This window comes from Cebidichthys violaceus, unplaced genomic scaffold, assembly GCF_023349555.1.
Source record: "Cebidichthys violaceus isolate CVI_PGR_0920_01 unplaced genomic scaffold, fCebVio1.0.p SCAF_200, whole genome shotgun sequence".
NCBI classification, from domain to species: domain Eukaryota; kingdom Metazoa; phylum Chordata; class Actinopteri; order Perciformes; family Stichaeidae; genus Cebidichthys; species Cebidichthys violaceus.
Window position 1 is genome coordinate 102408 of NW_027176374.1, and position 16670 is coordinate 119077.

Sequence of the window (16670 nt, forward strand, 5' to 3'; positions counted from 1 at the left end):
TCAGCGCATATTGGTCACTCCCCCGTCTTGTGGATCCCGAGGTACGAGATATTGGCCGTGCCAATCATCCCGTTGACTTTGTCTCCGTCAGTGTCTCCCTACAATCAATAGACCGAGCCCAGACCCACAGTCTTAACCTTTTTTGTGGGCGTTCATTTTCCCTTCAGCGACATCTTGACAAATAATCAGTGTCCCATTTCAGTGCGTAGTGTTCATATGTTGAGCATGGAAGGGACCAAAAGCTGAAGATCAGGTATGTTGGAAGGAAAAAAAAAAACCTAAAATGTATTGCATCAATCAAGAATAGTTCGATATGAGGACTATTTCTCCGCCCGTAATTTGAATACTTTTAGATAAATCAAACTTTATATTAAACCTGTATAGTCTTGGGGGGGGGGGCTTTGAATTGCGCATGAAGTGTTTTGATATGCATGTTAGTTTTTTCACGAAGCCAAACATGGCTGTATTTATATTCTGCGTTATTGTAATTGCATACATACTGCCAAGTGTCTTTACGCTTCCTCTGACACTTTTCTTTTGTAATTTCGAAAACCAAAATTGGCGCAAGAAGTCGCTTGTTACCTAGTCACTTCATTCCTGCGTTCTCTACAGTGTGGCATAGGTTCTCTGTGATTTTCCTTTCTAGATAATGTGTTTGTTTTTACCAGAGGTATGCCTTGAAACGGGGATGGATAAAAGCTGCATGACAGCTCGGTGAAAAAGCATAATGCTACACACCCTCCCGCCTCTTTTTCCTACTTTAAAACCGCATCGCTTGTGTTTATCATTCAGCTCATGTAGGGGTAGGCTTTTCTATTATTTTCATACTGGATGTCCTTTTGGCCAGATGTATTTTTTTTTTTATTTTTTTTTTTTTAATAAAATTTCCCAGATTGTAAGAGTTGAGTTGATTCCTCTAACATGCTAATGTATTTACCCTGCACAGGGTTCACTTGACTTAAAAAAAAAAAAAAAAAGCCTTGCAATTGGACAAAATTGCAAAATAAATGTACATGAAAATATATGGAGAACTATATACCTATATCCAGTTGGAAATGACTGCTGCTTGTTTTCAGTTTCCCCATCTAAAGAGTTAATTCAGGTTTTTGTTTTAAATGTCTTATTTGTAAAGTACTGGGTTCTGTTAGTCCATCTAAAAAGCACAACTAAGGTCATAAGTGAGATGATGGGTTTACATTTGTTTTATTTTTTTGTGCTGCAGTTTTGTATCATTTCAGCTTCAGGATATTGTGAAGCCGCTACAGTTGCCAGAACATCGCAGTAGCTTCTACAACCAACAACCAAAACAATAAGCAATGGCTTTTTAGATGGACAGAAAAGACTCAGTATTCATTCAAACCAATTTTTGAAGAATATCACTTCAGCACATGTTTACAGTAAAAACGCTCAACAGAGGTTTGTTGCTTTTTGCTTTCGATATGGTAAAACAAGAATAAAAAAAATCAAACATGTATGGACTTATGTCTTATTGAATATGAGCTGCAAAGTCACATTGGACGTCCCTTCGAACCTTAAGTAAAAGAAGCCACATGTTTATAAAAGACACTTTATTAAACGATGTGTTTAGCAAAGTTATGTTTGAACATAAATAAATTAGTAAGCAAGTCGTAGAAGATGCTGCCAGTGTATGTAGAAGCACAGTCCGTTGGTAATAATTGCAGGATAAGGTAACATAGTGTGCGTTCTTCTCCAGTAGAGGACACTGCTGCATCAGAACTGCAAGTAAGACGTGTGGCATAGTGGTATGGAGAGTTTATAGTTTGACAAACTTAATAGCAATCCCACTTATCTAACATGAGATTCAATGATGATGTTATGCTGAAATTGAAAACCTAAGACTTCAGTAGTGTTTAATAAGTGCTTCATTTTAGTCACAGTACAGAACTATTTGGAATGTTGGAATGCAATAAAAACATTTGTACGAATAAATTCTTGTTATCACCACTCAGTAAAATGTCACTATTCTTTTGACTGTATCAAACTTCATCAGCCTTAATCAAACATGTAAAAGTTAGAAATTACCTTTTGGCTTTTGACATTCTTGGCACTTAGACCCTCACATTCACTAATTACCACATAAGAAAGCTCATCAAACCTCCCAAAAACGTTATTTTGGCAGCTATAGGTTTTATGGTGCAAACAAAAGCTACCATGCACTACCAAATAGGCTGTAAAAAACCTTGACAGTCCCCCTTCTGACATCCTTCTTAACAAGTCTATGTAACCCTTGTTTGACCAGACTGTCCTTTTTATAAATCAATAGTCTCGCTGCAGATGCTCAAAGCATCGATTTGTCTGCAAACGCCGATGAACTCCTCCTGCGCGGAGCGGTCTGCCTCAGACGACATGTCCAAGTCCAGGCTCTCTTGTGAGGCCGCACCCAGTGTATGATAGTGCCTCTGCGGGTCAGCATGGCCGTGGCGGCCAGAGGACGCAATATGGCCCATGCCCCCTTGCTGGAGAAGCTGCTGAGCACGTCTCTCTGGGCTTGGACAGAGGACCAGTGAGGAGCCTCCGAAGGATTCTCGGTAGAGGGAACAGGAGGAAGAGCTGCCCCTCCAACGTTCAGGAGATGAGCTGCTGGAGGATGAGGACAGGGAAGGAGATGGTGGAGCACCTACAATTGTGTCTCCTTGAGATTGGGCGCAAGAGGGCTGGGGTTGCGAGGCCATCTCCACGCAGGAAGAGGTTCGATAAAGACCAGGGTCAGCTGAGAGGGGGTCACAGAGGCCGTTGCATTGAAGTGCACAGTGGTTGTTTATGGATAGATCGCTGCAGCGAATGGGCCTGACGGGGCTAAAGAGGCTCATGGGAAATAGGGCTTCACTGAAGAGTGCCTCGTCTATGCTGCGACGCAGGTTGATTGGCGAAGGTGGCCGCAGGTCTGTGGTGGAGTCGCTGGTAAACGAGGATCCACCTGAGGGTTCTCCGCATCCTCCGTCCTCAGGTTTTCTTGAACCCTGTAAGTCCAAATCCAAGTCCAGGTCTCGGTATGCCAATGCCCGGTTGCTGTGGTACAGGAGGTCCAGGCCGTTCAGACTGCTACCGAGCCTCTCATCCACCAGAGTGTAAAGAGGAAGGCTCTCTGTCTCTCCAAGCCCAACGGTATCAACGATTGCAAGCTTCTCTTGCTGGCTTAGGGTCCATTGGTAGCTCCCAGGCAGGATGGGAGACTTGGACGCCAACAGTTCAGTCCAGCAGCTTCCTGCTGCCGGGAGGTGGTCAGAACAGTAGACTGGTTGTGCAACCACCAAGGCTAAGGTGAGACAAACCCCGAGCTCACATAGTCTGCAGCTAAACTGGAAAGCCCACCAGGGCCAAGGGTGGAAGACCTCCTCTCCACCTGCAACGCCCATAGCATTGAGCATTGCATACAACTGCAGTCCTGCACATGCTAAACAAAACAGTGCTGAAATACAAACGGTTACAGCTGCACGGTCCCAGTCCCGGCTCTCAGCAAAGGGGCAGCGGTTGTAACGTTCAGCAGGTGTCGGAGACGTGTTATTCAGGTGGTAGATGTGCTTCGAATCTGCCCGCACATAGATGTAGAACACAAAATAGGCTACAGACAGAAATGTGGCCAGTGCAACAAAGGTCCCACGGGAGATGAGTGAAAGAAAGAGGCAAAGGGGAGGCTTTTGCTGGTAGAACTTCAGCAATGTCACCGGTCCGAATGCAGCACCAAAGTGCACGACAACTAGGCAGGCCAGGAAACAGGGTCTCTGGAAAGCTGAGTAGGAGAGCTGCATCCTCGAGCGCATGGAGAGTAGAAGGAAAACCAGACCGAAGGCTGCAGTCAAGCAGGGAAACGGTGCCTCGTAGAGTATCAGTGAGGCCTCTGTAGAGGGTAAGCGGTCCTGGTGGCCGTAGGCATCGTACAGGAGGGAGAAAGATCTGGTGCCACCAGCAGCTAGTAGAAACAGACTGACCAGGGCAAAGTAGCCACAGCCGGATGGGCATCGTAGAGGCAAGCAGAGGAGATTGAGAGCCGAGGCTAGCGTTAGCATCGCAAAGACGCAACCGGCGCCATAAACGTGAGCCTCCCAGGCCAGGCCCCAAGCGGCCATGGCACTGTTCCAGTCGGTGTACAGCGGCACCAGCATGGGCTGAGCTGGGATCAGGAAGGGGTTGGCGGATTGGTTCGTGGCAGTGGTGTTTTGTGTGGGCTTGACGTCCGAGGAGGTTGTCGAGTCCCAGGTGTCGGAGAGGTTGCAGATGCCGGAGCGTTCTTTATTGCAGTCTGGAAGCAAGGTGGCGTCACTGTCCACCTGGTTGAACATCCAGTCTTCAGTGTCCAGAGGGATAACGGGAGTTTCTGGGGGAAAGAAAAAGAAAATAGAAAATCAAATTTACATTAATTAGCTGGTATGATAAGCAAAATAATGACATTTGAATGAGTAATTGAAATGAGAAAAACTTGAAATTGCAACAGCTGTAATCATCTACTTTTAATTCCCTTAAAAGCATACTAATCGTCCACTCATGAGAATCCACAGAAGCATTTAATCAAGGTTCGAACTGTCTCAGCCATAGAAGACATTGGCTCAGGTCCAGGATGGTGAAAGGGTGCTTTCTGCCCAATGTGCTAATCCTGTTTCGAAGCGTGTAGGAAGGCAACTTCATACTGAGCTAGACCAATATCAGAGTGTGTGTGTGTGTGTGTGTGTGTGTGTGTGTGTGTGTGGGGGTGTGTGTGTGTGTGTGTGTGTGTGGGTGTGTTAGAGAACAACCCACTCAGAACCACAGAGCTGGTTTCTCTTGCATTACGTAAGCCATCTGGAGTTTCCATGCAAGTACAGTTAATTATGATTGTCTTAGACATGTTTTAGCACTGCAAAGGAAATGGTTTCGCCTTTGGAAATTAAGGGGCAGCCATGTGTGTTTGCGTGATCAAAAGAGACGCCTGCAAAGCTCATCTGCGCCGTACACGTTTATGTAGTTCAATTACTGGAGGATGACTTGAACAAGGCGCTTCACACAGCATAATGCCTCACAGATGGGCTAAAAGACAAGCATTTTTCAGCCTCCTTGTCTCTGAGCTTCACATCATAGACCTTGTTTTTTTTTTTTTTTTTTTTATATAAAACATCCCCATCGCACACGCTATCTTTCCACCACAGAAAGGAACATATTTAGACCTTCCGTCTAATGATGGCAGCTAAAAACCCTCGCCCTTTAAAAAAAAAAATGCAGCAGAAGAGAAGCAGCTTCTAACAGCATCTCCATCATTTGCACGCACACACACACACAATCGCTCCTCCGTAAAGAGCCAGGTGTCAAATGGACCACAGAGACGGGGGACAAATGACCCATTTCTGTGTAAAAATGTTGGTGTATACGGGCCAAAAGTAATGTAGCTCTTGTCTACAACAGTGAAAAAGAAGGGGCTTTAAATATGTCCAGCGCAGCCTGGTGAATACATTATATCTGGTGGTGATGTTATGTGCCAGTTTAAGAACTTAAATGTGCAGACATCGGCACCGCAAAAAGCCCTACATCTTTGCGTATAGATTGACGATGTCTAATTCCTTTCCTATATATAACTAAAAGCAGGATCTTTGTGGTTTAGCATTTTTGTTTTAAGTCTTTCTCATCTGTCTTTTAATGCCTTTTTTTGGGTTGTACACTGGTATTTCCCATCCCACCCTGTCCCCCAATTCGCTCCTTTTGTTTATGATTTCCCTTCCAACACCCGCCTTCAAAAAGGGGAAACTCCCATAGGTGGGTTTGTTATTTTTAAACTGGGCCAGTTTTCTGTTCTTCGAGACTGCCCTGATTTTTGTACAAGTCTCTTCCCATGCTTTATGTTTTCTGCTTCTGCTGCCCCCCCCCCCCCCCCCCCCATCAAATAGATCCAATGCATGGCAGCTGCGGCTTCCATTATGTTTAACATGCGACAGTCTGCAGCAGAGGAGAAATGGCACTCACTTTGTGTCTGTGTGTGCTCATATTGGAGTGTCTACCGGTGCATTTGCATGCAGTTTACACTGTTAACACTTGCTGTTTTCAAGTACCCCTGCTGAACAACGCCTTGCTCTTTTCCTGCCTTTCGAGCCTGAAGAAGATTTTCACAAGTGCCTTAGCGCTGCCCGGCTGTCTGCCTGTTCTTGACTAGGTCTTTATCATTTTTCCCCTCATTCGTCTCCTGACCCCAGAGCTGTATCGCTGTCCCAGGTTGTGATGAAAACGTCAAGCTCCAGGAAATATGACTGCACTGCCAGATGCCGCTGCATCTTTTACTGTAGCACGACACAGCAGATTTATTTCCGACATCCTGAGCTGTCTTTTGAAGCTTAATCGCGTCTTCAACAGGAGGAAAAACAAGGATGGAAGAGTTTCTGAAAGGCTTTGTTTTCGCATAAATGGACTGTTTTTTTAATTAAACCCTGGTGAATCTTGAATAGCAAAAAAAAAACTGAAATCCTGTCGAGATGGCTCCCTTGTGCATCATTCTCATAATGATCCTTCAGCGCCACACTAGACTGTTGTTATGAGCAAACATGGCGGGGGAAGAGAATAAGGCAGATATGTGTGTGAACATCAGTCAGTACGTTCAGATGTGCCACACATTCACAGGCTGCTGCTCTGCCAGGAACTTGCAAGGCCGTGCAAGCCATTAAGTCTGTTTAGCAACTGGACTAAACATGCTGTCCCATATTGATATTTAATGTGCCAGGAAGGAAGGACTGAATTATAAACACGGTGGTTCATTTAATATCACAAGTGCCCGGAGGTTGATTTGTTGAAAGCTGTAACATTAGCAGCTTCAAATGAGGTCACTAAATATGTCAGTGCTCCAAAAAAAAAAAAAAAAAAACCTGCGCTGTCTCACTGCACTGACAATGTCACCCTATCAAAACAGACGGCAGCGGTGTGGGAAATGAGGCTGGAGTGTAAAATAAACACACAGCTGCAGGCCCTCTGAATGTGAGGGCCGCTGATAAAGTAGGTGGGGTCCAGCACAGTGTTGTTGTGCCAATGACTCGTCCGTCCATTTGCTTACTTTCCAGGGCGACGGCGATGATTTTGGATGCCTGTCGGGCCGAGTGGAAAACGTGACGGGTATTGAATTAGCGCCGTGTGTTTTTGTCGATAAATTCACATCTGAGCTGCCCCCCCCACCGGGGGGCTGGCCAGCCGAGCCGCGCAGGGTTTTGGTATGTGATGGCTGCAGCACAAGGATGGATCAGAGCGTTACGTTCCAATGCGTGCTGCTCGGTCATCTGACACATTCCTGTGGGAATGAGTCCGCCATGCAAAGGGACGGTATACGCACACCAGACCAGACGGACGCAAAGCCTGAAAGCAAAGTGCCGGTGGACACAAACTGAGAGGTCATTTTGACGAATGGAAAAAAAAAAAAAAAAAAAAAGACCTGAATAAGAGTTCCACTGACTGTACACTACCTGCTCAGCAACAAACGGCAGACAGACACAGATAGCGACTAGCTGGTGGACATGGTGGAGCATTTAGCAGCTAAAGAGGCCGATATTTCCCTCAGGAGTTGGTTGAACAAAAGCTAAGCTAAAAAGAGAGTGAATATTGGACACAGCAGTGATTTCAGCAAAATGCTAACCCTATAGCATGGCAACACACTCACAATGGCAATGCTAGCGGGCTGACGTTTTAGCAGGTATAATGTTTACCGCGTTCACCATCCTAAGTTTCATTCGATCGATTCATCTTTTAACCTTTCTTCCACAAAGCCTGCAGCTAATAAGTGACGATCACTGTTGAATATCTGATGTAAGATTCAGCTTAGATCAAACAAATTTAAGATCCTAGAGCTGTCTTAAGATGATTCACTTAATAATTAATAAAGACCGATAGCACACAGTGTACAAGATAAATTAACACACATTTTCTGAAACTCAGCAAACCCACATAAGACGACTTGCTTCAGAAATCATTAATTTCGAGGAGTGGTTTTCATTTAGGTCTCAGTGGAACCACTATTAGTGCGCTGGGGCTTCATTCATGTCTTCATTTCTTTGGGTTTTTGCTAGTAAATCTTAAAAGGTCTCACCTAAAGCATCTTAATCTGCAGACCAGCCAAGGTAATATAGGCGAATGATTCTTCTGATGTTAAATGAGCAAACAAACCCCACGCACTCATCTTTAATTGGCTGCGTGTTGATTCTGAAACTAAGAGCTCCATGTAGTTGTCATCTGATTGCTGTCATTTTCAATTTGGCTCACCTCAGGAAAAAAAAAAAAAAAAGCATTTTAGCAGCAGCTCGCGGAGAAGTTAGATCACGCATACAGAGCAGCAGCCGGTTGCGTGCGATGGGAAGTGTTCGGAGGGCTCATCTGCATCCGAAACACTTGCTGTGGGTCCATTAAAGCAAATGGGAGAGTTTGTACGATAGCAGCTGTAAATTCTTTTATGTGCAGCCAATATGATCAACAACAGATTTTTTTTTTTTTTTTTTTTTTTTTTTTTTTTTTTGCTTCAGGCATGCAAATGACTGGCAGACAGACTACTAACATTATTGTTTCACTCAGTCACTTGTGACACACCGAGATAGAAAGAGATCCGTAGCGCCGCACCATCAGCCAGTGGCACATTTGACATATCTATTTTTGAAAATCACTTGACAACGTCTGCTATTCTAGGCAAGGTAATGTGGGTTACATCAGCTCCTGTGAACTGGGCTGAAAGTGAATCTATTAATTAACATATTTTTTACCAGAAGCCAAGTTCATGATGATGGATTAATACATAATATAATAATATGTAATGTTTTGTACATTATGATATTATACTAGATTTAACAGTGGGATTAATATAACCTAATAGATCTTTCTTAAAGGTGCACAACATTGTTTCATTAATAAACAGGGGCACTGTACTACACTGCTATACTACAGTGCCCAGTAGTGTTTGTAAATTACTATAAAAATGAATGTGTGTGTGTGTGTGTGTGTGTGTGTGTGTGTGTGTGTGTGTGTGTGTGTGTGTGTGTGTGTGTGTGTGTGTGTGCGTGTGTGTGCGTGTGTGTGTGTGAGAGCAGTTTTTTAAAGATTTACATCATCAGTAAGAGCCAATGAGTTTGGGGCTGAGAGCTGCAGACAGGATACATACCGTAGGATGAAGTATAGAGATGGTAAAATTCTTGGTTGTACTTTCATGGGATTTGTTGTATGGAAACACATTTAATAACAAAAAGAATATAGAATATGGCCAGCCTTGATTTTTTATCTATTGTTATATTATCTACAGTATCTTCACCTGTATGTGCGATCCCTAAGGAATAAATCACACATCTATAATAACAATTTGACACCCTGCCTTAATGACTAGATTCCAAAAAAATGGAATGAAGACAAATACTTACTGAAACTGACGTGAGCAGCACTCTTTATTTAACAGTACTCTGCTGTCATTGGCCAGCACTTAATCAATACTTGTTTTCAGTTGCTTTTTTTTAATCTTTGTCACAGGATCAATGACTATGTAGCTGAGAGACATATTTGTTTATCGGGTGGCATTGCTCCCTATCTCTTCTGTTCTCGGGAGTGCTCCAAAATCACCGCTTGAGTGAGCAGTTTTCTCCTCCCGTTGGAAGCTATTAGTGGCTTCAGGCAAAGGATGCAGGGTAATTGTTTGTCCCGTCCTTCTGACAGATTGACTGGTCCTGAAAAAGCTACGGGACGGCTTATGAAACAAACAGCCTGCAGTCCATTCAGAGGTGCCTCCTCACAGCATGGCAGTGCAAACGCAAGCTGAAAAATGGATGCAATTTTTTGCAATTTTTTTTGTTTACATCACGAGGGATTTGTTTGCTCACCTGTGCTCTGCGGCGGGGACGTCGTTAGCAGCTCGGTGGATGCCGTGGCAACGTCTGCCAACCCGGTGTCACTACCCCCGTCTGCTGAAGGAACCACACCTTCCTCATCCTCCTTATCCTCTTTGCCGGCCGGCTCTGGGAAGACACATGCAATTTAACCTCTGAGCGATCTCAAAGCGATCAGGGCCGCAATTTAAAGAACACAACACGGTGGCTTCAAGTAGTCGGGGAGGGTAAAAAACAGATTAGCGAGTTTGGAGCGTGCCAAGGGAAAGTTTAACCCTCTGTGTTCTCTGCTCACACAGCATGTCTGAGGCTTCACACTGCAGAACATGGAAGGACTATATTTCTTAACCCAGTTATGTCAGATGGATTGGCCACCGTCCACTTAGTTGTAGCCAGTCATCCATAGCTCAGTAGTCTGGCTCTCTGTAGTCTAATTACATTGACATCCTGGTGTGTGTGTGTGTGTGTGTGTGTGTGTGTGTGTGTGTGTGTGTGTGTGTGTGTGTGTGTGTGTGTGTGTGTGTACGTCCCGGTCCATCACAAATCCAGACCTCAGACCCGTTTCACGACGAACGCAGAGAGAGAAAGAAAGAAAGCAAACGACGGAGTGGGAGAGAAATGACTGACTGCAAGACAGAGTCACATCGCTCTCTTCTCCCTTTGGTTCACTCACAAAGTATGTGTTCACAGTCGGCCCTTTTACAGTTCTAAATGAATGATGGACCAGATGAGACTTGGGACAATATTCAGTGAGCGAATCTGTTGGGGGAAGAGCTGATGAGCCGACTCTGTGATGAAGCCAGGTATAGCAGGTGCAGTGCTCGTTTATAACTTCAGAATTAGCATGGATAAAAGACGCAGAGGCATGAGGCTACTGGGAGGAATAATGAGTTCGGAAAAAAAAACAAACAGCTAGGAGGCCGTGCGAGCTACTATCGCACGGTATAATCTAGGTCACGCTCACAGCGCCCAAATTAATCGTAACTTTTAAAGGTCTCCAAAGCAAAATCTGCGTTATTGCGCCGTTGCAACACAGCTGCACAAACGACACACCACAGATATTCACTCCACTGTAAATCAGTGTTGTTATCCTTAAAGCTACACACGTGTAAAATATAGCAATTTCATTTTGTCTTTCATTTGTGGTCACAAGATTTTCCGTTTTTCACAGTGAAGCTGTTGTTTGTTGAATTGAAAGGAGACGCTGTACACTACAGCCGGATCACTGCAGCGTCTCAGATCTGCAGCTAACTGCACTGTGATGTTCCTGCAGATTAAATTACAACATCTACTGAGATCTGCTAAAAAAAATAAATAAATAAATAAAAAAAAAATCTGAGACAAGCACAGTAAACACGTCCACTCACTCATGGTGCTTGGCGATTTACAGAGACTCTGCTGATACAGCAAAATAACAGCAAAAAAGCGATCAGAGAGATCTGACTTATTGAACAGGTCAACACTACACCTACGCTGAAATTGCCATTTTAACTCTTTACCTAATTAGTATAGACACATTTCTTTTAGCCTCCATGACCTTAAAGTAAGATCTATTCATTGGTTTTTTTTTTCCAGTTGAAGAAGAATCTTTCCTTCTTCACTTTAGGCTATGAATGGATATTTCTTTAATTTCGGTTTCATCCAGAGATACAGCCTGAATTGTATTTAAAGTAGCATCCACAATGGGCAACGCTTTTGAGGCAATGTTATTGGTAGTAATTCACAGTGTGCAGTGTTTCAGAGGCTCCTCATTATCTTCAGCTTCCAGAAATATATATATATATATATATATATATATATATATATATATATATATAAAAAGATGATGTTGCACTCCATTACACGCTGCGTTATCTATGCAGGCCCCCGAGTGAGTTTGGAAAAGAATACATGGGTTGCTAACAAACACAATGAGCCTAGAGTGATAAGACAGAAAAGGAGTGGGTTGGATAGCCTCTCAAATGTACTTGCACAAAATTGCATCACGTTGTTAGTAATTTGGCTCCGTTTTAAGAGAGTCACCAAGGGATCTGTGGCGTTTTCAAACTCCATTACACTCAAAAATCCGTCTGAATAAAGGTGAGAAATAATCCAGATTGTTCTATATTTGCGTATTTGCATTAGTCAGGTTAATTCCGCCTCAGAGCTGTGGGTGAAATCCTAAAAACAAACAGCCTTTATCCATCAATTATTTTATTTTATTTTTTAAACTCATGGACTGGCCAAATGAGTCAGGAGATTAACATAATATTAAAGTCACCACAGTTTTTCGATTTGCATGTAAGCCCTTTTCCCATGGAAATTCTACACGGGGGCATTAGATATTCATGCCACGTGCCGTGCCGTGTAAATCCATTTCCTTAATCAATTAATCTGTCGATGCCCGTGCTTTAGCAGTTTGGTGTAGCACTTGGATCAGAGGGACAATATATCCTTGCAGGTAATGGAGTGTGTTAAGGGTCTAGTCTCGCCACCGCCTATTAGTACAGCATACAGTAATGGAGGAAAGTGGGAGGAGGAGGGGGAAAGAAGGAGCAGGATAAAGGAAAGCTTTTTGGAAGAAATTGTACAGCAGTGGCTTTGGAAAAGCTACATTTTCAACCCCCACATCTCATCAGCTTCAACCCCCCCCCCCCCCCCACACACACACTCTTCCCGCTCTCTCTTGTCATCATTGCCCTTGCTATCAGACGTTCGGAGTGTCCCTTAGTAGAGAATTTGACACAGATGCAGAGCGTTGCTGTTTTTTTTTTTTGTTTTTTTTTTTACACCTAACAGCCTCCTCAAGGGCAACGCCACATTTAGCAAACACTGTCTCGATCAATGAAAACCCACTCGGTCGTGTTGTGAAGATGTTCCGCACCTCCAGTGGGGAAGTGGTTCACCCTAAGCAGCTTCAAAGTGCATTACAGCACACAGATAGAATGTTCACATTGGGATAATGTATGGTAATGCGGGGGGGGGGGGGGGGGGGGGGGGGGTGCCGTGCTTTCATTTTCATATTAGTCTCCTCCTGTGTCCTCTGCCGAGGTGCGATTGTTTAAACACTGCGAGACTCCAGCGCAATGCCACACCAAGCAGACTGCAAGGGTGCGTGAAAGCACCATATTTTTGGATTCGTCTTTGATTTCTCAGCTGGATGACTAGAAGATTTCTCTGATTCCCGTCAGGACATTTTCACCCTTCAAAGCAGCCATAGCTGACAAGTCTGTCCATGGAAAGAAAGTGACAGGGATTTGTGTTTTTACAGAGGCAAAAATATTGCAAAAGGAGGGAGGGAGGGAGGAGACTAAATGGCAAGAAGCATGTTCAGCATCCATGAACAGCGACTGGCGAGCGGATGGTCCCAGTGGAGAGGAGGTGGTTTCGCTGAGTGTGCGTTTGGAATACTGATGCACGGTCACAGCAGCCCTCCCCACCCCGGACATAAATCCCCTATATTTTCTGTATGCCGCCACACGATGCACAACTGAAAACAAGTGCAGACACAACACGGGTCGCTGTAGACATAACATCGCCAGTTTCAATACAAGCGGTGTGGGAATAGTTGCAATTGCTTTGTTTTCCACGGAGGACCTCTTAATGTACTTCTTTTGATATTGTGCAGAATACATTGCTGTAAATATCCAAGAGCGTAGTCTCAAAGCCCATGTCAAACAGCAGTGGACAAAACAATCTGATGTCAAGGACCATTTAGTAGCTGATCTCAAGCTTTTCACTGTATCACACATGAGAAAGCTCAAAAACAGTGTCGTGTGATTGAAAGCTCCAGAACAGCTTCCAGATTGACCTTAACATGAGAGTTTGTCGAGCAGTAAACTAAAAGTAGTTTCAAACAATACAAAGCAAAGATGATTTACGAGAAGTCTGTACTAGCATTAAAAAAATATGTGTTTTAAGAGGGGAATTTATGGAACAGGTGTACTATTTTTCTTTACCTTTAGTGCGATTGCTTGATTATTAATTTGCATAATGCTTTGTGTGAGTATCTATTAACTTATATAAATTTCAAAGGTTGTATTTGTACTGATATTAATGGACATTTGGTGGGATTGCAGCATTGTCTTACATAAGCTAATCAATATGCAACTGCTGAATATTAATGTCCATATTGCAGACTGTGTGTATGAATTCACCGAAACAATCACGGTTTTATCAGACGGAAACTGAACCTCCCCGGCAGAGAATAATCGACTCATCATTTTCTTGCCCGACCTTTGAACCGACGATGATGAATGCGTCTGTACCTGCAGGAGGACCTTCCTCTGAAGACTCATTAAGCATACAGACACCAGACTGCCACCAGTGATGGGGGATGGGCTTTGAAGAAGGAGGTGTTGCCTCAACGTCGTGTCAAAGTCTTCTGAAACCTGCTGGCTACCAGTAGCTGTTTTAGCTCATCATCTTCCCCTTTTCATTGAAAACAAAAACCCCTATCGAGCAGCATTCCGTCAAATACTCTTTCCTTCCATTCGCTGAGGTAAAGGCTTATGAAATGTTGGAGTGGAACTCATTAAAGATTGTTAAATAGAGTTTTTTTTTGGATTGGTACAATTGTGAAATCGCCACCAGCCACTAAATTAACAACAACAACAAGGCGTCTCTCACGATCCACAACAGATTGCGCAACAGACTTTGATGCTTTAATCTTTATTCCATCTTCTCTGTGTGATGGAACTGTTTCATTGAATCGTTCAAAGTCTGTGGGAAGCGAGCATTGGAAATCTAATAAAGATGTTTCACTGGGTTGTACATGGTTTTGATTGCCGTATTGTGCAACAACTCCCATTTCTGAAAGCTGTCATGTTGCCGAAATGTATTCGTCCATAGTAGCCCGAGACGTTACAACCGGCACGGTGTAATAGACTACCACATTATATCAAATGATCTTAACTGTACCTTTATGGTACTCTCTCTGAGCAAGGTGCACAGAAATTCCATCACACGAGCCATCATTGTAATCATGTCAGTGTTGATTCCAGCCTTGTACTCAAAGAGTGTTGACAGGTTTTCAACAAAACGGACCTTTGACTACTCACCATGTCACAAATGTCTTCAATCGAGCCAAACGGTCTGAAGCCTTTTGACAGCCAGCTATTGAACACTTAAGACCTGGCTGCCCATGATGGATCACATCTATAGAGTCAATCCAGCCACTATTGATTGGTTTAACTTTGCTTACCTCCTGCTATTGGAAAGTTAACCCTTTGCCTCTGAGTTGTGCTTGTTATGGATTCCGGCACTAGTTTGTGATCGATCCCCATGGCAGTGGTGATTACCGCCGGCTGTTCCTCCACGGGCCCCGACCTGGCCTCGGAGAATCCCAGATCGGCCTCGCTCTCAGTGGGGTGAAGTTCTGTCATTGTTGCCTCTCCAGCACGGAGCGTAACACCAAAAGTCGAGTCTTGTGGTTTTCTGACAAACGTGGTTTCTGAGGACGTAGAGGGGGTAACAGGCCCCAGAGGGTGTCTGCTGGTTAGAGTGGTCTCCACCAGTCCTGGGGTTGTTGTTGTGGTTTGGACTGCTGCCCATGTCAAGGCAGTGGGAACTGTGGTTTCTGGTGCTATCGTCAGAAAGATCTTTTCTGTAAAATCTTCAGCCTCCTTATCAGTGTGTTCCTCTGGGAGCTGTTGGGTTGTGGCCGGTGCGATGCCCCTCGGTGGGTGGGTATGTGTTGCATTTTGTTCCGGAGTGCTTGCGCTGGTGGGACTGTTGGTGACCAGAGTGTTTCTGATAGAACTGCTTGTGGGAGAGTAGGAGTCTAAAACAAGAGCTTCATTGTCGCTCTGCGCTATGCTGCTGTGTGGAGAATCTGATGTCCCCGTGGGAAGTGATTCTGTACCTATCTTTGTCACGCTGGTTAGGAGCCCCTGACTCAAAGTGGTGGCTGGTTCAGAGGCCTCCGAAAGGCTTTCTTCCCCTGAACCCAAGTGGTCTTGCAAGGCATTGATTTGTTCCGTCAGCCCGGTTGTGGTCAACTCAGTAGCCTCGTCGTTCACGTCCGAGCTTCCAATAAAGGGGATGCGGAAGGGTAGCGAGGGAAAGAAAGGGAACTTTGGCAGATACCAGTAAGAGCTTTCAGGTGGGTTTTCTCTTGATGGCGTCGGTCCCCAGAGGGCCTCTTCGTCAGCCACAGCCTGCCTGTGAAGCAGCAAAAAGCACCAGAAGCAGAAAGCCAAGGTCTGGAGGAGGCGAAGCATGCTGTCGACAGTGGCGCATGGGTCGCTCACATGTTGTTCTCCATTCTCCTGCTCCCTGAGGCGGGTTTGGCTCTCACTCCGGCAAAATGGCCTAAAAGACAAGAACATACAGGACACTGTGTGACACACTTTCCATCCACTCTCAACCAGCTAAATTTGAGTTCACGAAAACTTGATAGAATTAGCATCTGTTCTTTCTTTTTTCAAACATTCTTGAGTGTGACCTGCTTTTCAGCTTCTTCTTTTTTTCTAGAGCGTGAAGTACAGCAAGCATGGAAACGATGCCACCTATTACAAGCGACTGCTGAAGTTAGCAGGCTAAAAAAAATATGTCACCCACCACATGTCACAACAAGAGCTTAAGTATGATGGACACCCCACAATTAGTGGTGTCCCGTTAGGTGCGGTGGTCAGTATTTATGTCATGCTGTATCGCGGTGGTTGGGGCGGCTACACAGACTGACCAATTAGAGAACTTAAACTTAAAGGACTTCCGTCCATATGTATTCTTTTCAGAGAAGAGTGGTCAAGAAATAATGTGTGTGTGTGTGTGTGTGTGTGTGTGTGTGTGTGTGTGTGTGTGTGTGTGCGTGTGTGCGTGTGTGTGTGTGTGTGTGTGTGTGTGCGTGTGTGTGTGTGTGTAGGGTTGGGG

At 44.4% G+C, this 16670-nt stretch overlaps 1 protein-coding gene across 1 annotated transcript; it reads right to left on the bottom strand.

Annotated features, from left to right (window-relative positions):
- Positions 1 to 1247: 1247 nt before the first annotated feature.
- On the bottom strand, positions 1248 to 16156 carry prrt4b (proline rich transmembrane protein 4b). Its single transcript, XM_068716682.1, has 3 exons — positions 15001 to 16156; positions 9813 to 9947; positions 1248 to 4336 (listed from the first exon to the last, which is right to left on the bottom strand). The coding sequence occupies exons 1-3, from the start codon at positions 16124 to 16126 to the stop codon at positions 2271 to 2273; spliced, it is 3327 nt and encodes a 1108-aa protein (XP_068572783.1). The 5' UTR covers positions 16127 to 16156; the 3' UTR covers positions 1248 to 2270.
- Between the last annotated feature and the right edge of the window lie 514 nt (positions 16157 to 16670).

Coding starts and splice junctions, on each gene's coding strand:
- prrt4b (XM_068716682.1), bottom strand. CDS start 16,126: ATGTTCTTGTCTTTTAGGCCATTTTGCCGGAGTGAGAGCCAAACCCGC. Junction 9,948..15,000: donor TAACTTTCCAATAGCAGGAG/GTAAGCAAAGTT, acceptor GTGTCTTCCCAG/AGCCGGCCGGCAAAGAGGAT. Junction 4,337..9,812: donor GTCCCCGCCGCAGAGCACAG/GTGAGCAAACAA, acceptor TCTTTCCCCCAG/AAACTCCCGTTATCCCTCTG.